The sequence below is a fragment of the Papaver somniferum genome, chromosome 4 (genome assembly GCF_003573695.1).
Source record: "Papaver somniferum cultivar HN1 chromosome 4, ASM357369v1, whole genome shotgun sequence".
NCBI classification, from domain to species: Eukaryota; Viridiplantae; Streptophyta; class Magnoliopsida; order Ranunculales; family Papaveraceae; genus Papaver; species Papaver somniferum.
The window spans coordinates 136,738,673-136,742,858 of NC_039361.1; the positions used below are offsets into that span (position 1 = coordinate 136,738,673).

The window sequence follows — 4,186 nt, forward strand, 5'->3', positions numbered from 1 at the left end:
ACGAGCAAATGGTAGGAGAAAGAAGTAGCAGGTCCAGATGTTAACTTTTTTTCCACACTAACTTTTTGATTTGCAACATTTTTTGGTCAATCTAGCAGCTCAATCTAGGCCATAGGGGATAGCCTAACATGACATGTCTGGAAAGCAAGATGTAATTGTGTGTTCAACAAAATACTTCGGGATATATGGCATTAACGATAAATGCAGCATTATCTATGCATGATCCTATAACATGCATGATCCTAGAACTAGTTCAGGAGTTGGAGTAACAATGACTGATTTTGCAAAAAGAACCACTGAAACTAGGGGTAATTGAAGAAACGGTACTACAGAAAATAATTAGAAGAAGCAAGAGCTGAGGCCGTTTTCTAATGGGCAGTTAAAATGAGTGGCTATCATATCATTTTTCAAAGTGATTCACAACCAACTCTAAAGAAGCTCATAGGGATGCATGCCATAGATAGAGAAAGAAGGTTCAAACAAAGTTCGGATTTTGGGAACAATTTACTCTTTGTTATAAACTCTAAAGCTATAGACTTTGTCTAGAGAAAGAATGGTGACAATTTTTTAACTATTATGAACTATCTAAATATTCAAAATTGGAATGTTCAAGTTACGAACACAGAGGACTTCAATCAAAAGACGTTTGTTATCTCAATACGTTTGAGGTTTTATCTTCTATAAAAAAAAAAAAAAAAAAACAAACAAACAAGGATTACTCAGTGCCCAGTTTATAGCAGTAAAGAAAACATAAATAACTCAAAATGAATAGTGTATCTAATTTTGAATGAACTAGCTACAGCACATTATGTTACCCAAAGCCAGCATGAACCTGACGGTAAGGGAATTTGCTCCCAATTAGCCTACATCTCTACTAAACGTATGTTTAAGGGACCTACAAATAAGCTTTTGTTACGAACCACTTTGATTGAACTAACCTAATTTTGGCGTTGGTTCCATTTACCCATAATCATCAAAAGGAACACATTCACCGTGTTAATAAGCTTGCTGTTACAAGTTCAACTCAATCTGCTCGTGTGACTGTTGTTGAGATCTTGAGATATGTGTTGTATCAGGACTACATCACTCCGTGAAACCCAGCCGAGTCGAGTAGAATCGACTTGATGTGCTCTGGCAGCAGATCAGAGCCTTCTTTGCGTTGCTGAAGAAATGTAGGGAAAACAATTTTTTTTTGTGAACTAGACAAAAATGTGTCAATATACAAAAACTGACTACATGTGAAGGTTAATGTGCTACAAGTTTTAACAAGATGAAGCTTGAAATTACCTCAGCACGGAAAACATCCAGAGAGAACCCCTCAAAACAACTGATAACAGCCTGCTCGATATCTAAACCAAGATCATCCAGAGCCCTGATGATGGAGAATAACAAACCTGGTCTGCGAGCACAAAACATGTGGATGTTGACACCTTTTCCTTCGCTTAACCTAACTTCAACCTGCAAATTCCAGAAAATGGACAATATGTAATGGCAATAGTTCTATTGCTGAGAGGTACAAAAACTGGAAATTTGAAATGCCAATAGCCAATACATAGATCTCAAGAAGGTGAAGTGAGTATATGGGGGATGGAGTAGTAGTGGAAATTTCATGGCTTAGGTAGAATGAAATGCCTAATTTCACACATAATCCGTTCAAGCAGAAAAGTTGAGAACTGAGTGCATTTCATAGATCCCACCAGGTGAATGAGTATATTGGGGCACCATTCATGAGATAAGTAACACTTAATAGTCACAAGTATTAGTTAATAATAGGGTGACCAAGAATTCACTAGAGTTCCATGAAAGCATACCCTTGTAGGTTGGCCGTTTGGACTAGGCAAAGTGATTGGGCAAAGTTCCTCCTTGACGCGGGAGGTTAGCGTTGCTGGGGTAGATGTCGAAGGGTGGACAGTGGACTGTGTTGAAGAATCAGGTGGGGTTGTTTCTAGTTCATTTTGAAGATTGTTAATCCTTTGCAGAAGCTCTTTCAAATATTCAATGGCATCTCCTAGTATAGAAGCTCTATCCATCTGCGGTTCAGGAAAAGATAAACAAGGTAAAGATAGTTTGTGTGAAATCGATAAAGCATATACGACACTGAGAAGGTGCAAGTTTAAGGTGCTTATGTACGGTACATTAAAAAAAATTATACTTTGAACCCAAAGTACATTAAAGAAATTAAACCATGGAATCAACAGGCATTAGGTTATCTATGCAGTATGAACAAGGACTTAGTTCTAAACACAAAAACATTGAGTACTCAGTTAAACTGGAGTCCTAGAGGGTAAAAATCAAACGACATTATGCCTGTCAGCAGTTTCCTATAGCTGGTTAATTTTCTTAGCTAGTTTGCCACTTAGCTGAAGCATTCAAGGTCAATATGTCATCTCGCATTAACCCTGTACCAGTTGAACTATCAGTGTTCAGTAAATCTCCTTGAGCTTAAGCTAGAATTAAATTTGAATGCAATCAGTATTGAACTTGAACAACCAATCCTGAAAAAGTTGCAAGCCTAGATGAACCAAAAAGCAGAAACATAAAGCAATTGACTAACAATAATGAGTACAGAAATTTTCACCTTGCTAATCTTGGGAACAACAGATCTCAGCATGTAAAGCCTATCATTAAGCTTCTTCCTCCGACGTCTCTCGGCCATCAAATTCTTAGCCGGTGCTCCTTTCCTATTTTTCCCCTTTTGGTCTCCACCAGTGACAATAGTACTATTCTCATTCTTAGAATTCCCATTCTCGTTTCCCTCATCAGAGTCATAATTCAAACAAGACCCATCAACACTCTTCTCTTGTTCACCTCCTAGCAACTCCAATTTCCCTTTCACATCATCCTCCATCATAACTGAACTCTGACCATTATTATCTGAACAACTAAAAAACCCTAAACCTCCATTCACCGGTGTAGCTAAATTCTGCTTAATAGCAGCAATTCTTTTCTGAAAAAGAGTGGGTTCAACCCATTTTGATGAGTCTGCTTGACTAAACGCCCTATAGGTTTGGCCAAAGTCGATCTCTAAGGGTTTGAGAGAAAAGGGTTCTTGAAAACCAGTAAGATTGACGACATTTTCAGGCAACGGAATCAAATTTGAAGAACCCATTTCTTCCTGAGAGGTTAAATTAGTAAACCCATTGTGGTTAATCTGTAATGGTGGTAGAAATTCAGGATAACAACTTAAATCAAAGTTATTCTCAAGTGGGTTATTACAAATAACATTGAGGAGAGAAGAGAATGAAAGGTCTTTGGTTTCATGGTTTTGATGAAGTAATAATGGGTTGTTGTTGTTGTTCATAAACAAGTCATCTTCTAACATTAACTTAAAGCTAGACATAGGGACCAATTCATCACCTTCTACTACTTGTTCCTTGTTATTCCTCATCCATGAAATGGGTTCTTCTTTTTCTTCTGCTTGTTCTATCCATGCAACTCCATTATTAAACCCTGGTACTGGTAGCATTTTTTTTTTATGTTTTTTTTTTTTTGAGAAAATTCAATTTTTTCTTTTCTGGGTTTGTAGAAAGGGAAGGGAGAAGAGGTGGGTAGCTAGAAAGAGGGAAAAAGGAGAATGGCTTTTAAAAAGACAACTGTGTTGTTGTTGTAGAGAGAAAAAGATAACTTTAAACGTTACACTGATAACTGTGTTGTTTGTTGTACTGCTACTACTGAGTATTTAGCTGTGAAGGATTAGAGGTCGGTTTAAATTAGACCAAGAAGGAAGTCAGGAGGCGGACCAAAAGTGACGGTCCAAAATTACCCAAAGCTCCATTTGTGGTTCACATTATAGTTGTTCAGCTAATACGAATGACACTATTAGAGCAGCTCCAACGGGCACACCAAACAGCTTGGTTCGGTGATTATACCTCTACAGTGAAACTGCAAACCATTAAAACGGATGAGCTAACCCTCAAATAAAAGGTTTTGCACATCGCGTCTCATACAGATTCGATCGGTTCTAACTGAGACGGTTTCGCTGCAGATGATAGGTGCTTAGTGAGCCGAGAATCATTTCAGGCATAGCCGATTGTCGTTCCACCTTTAGCCGGTCGGTTCATACTAAGCCGACAACGGCTAGTAACATCCAACGGCTATGATGCCTCTCCCTATAAATTGAGTTGATTTCAACATTAAAATCACACCCTCTCCACCTTCTACACTTATAAATTCTTCATAGTTTCAC

The 4,186-nt window shown here is 38.0% G+C and overlaps 1 protein-coding gene across 1 annotated transcript; it reads right to left on the minus strand.

Annotated features, from left to right (window-relative positions):
- Positions 1-734: 734 nt before the first annotated feature.
- On the minus strand, positions 735-3,646 carry LOC113362766 (transcription factor ICE1-like). Its single transcript, XM_026605263.1, has 4 exons — positions 2,579-3,646; positions 1,812-2,030; positions 1,288-1,458; positions 735-1,162 (listed from the first exon to the last, which is right to left on the minus strand). Exons 1-4 carry the CDS (start codon positions 3,464-3,466, stop codon positions 1,079-1,081), a joined length of 1,362 nt encoding a protein of 453 aa, XP_026461048.1. The 5' UTR covers positions 3,467-3,646; the 3' UTR covers positions 735-1,078.
- Positions 3,647-4,186: the final 540 nt, after the last annotated feature.

Coding starts and splice junctions, on each gene's coding strand:
- LOC113362766 (XM_026605263.1), bottom strand. CDS start 3,466: ATGCTACCAGTACCAGGGTTTAATAATGGAGTTGCATGGATAGAACAA. Junction 2,031..2,578: donor TTGTTCCCAAGATTAGCAAG/GTGAAAATTTCT, acceptor CCTGAACCGCAG/ATGGATAGAGCTTCTATACT. Junction 1,459..1,811: donor CAAACGGCCAACCTACAAGG/GTATGCTTTCAT, acceptor TGGAATTTGCAG/GTTGAAGTTAGGTTAAGCGA.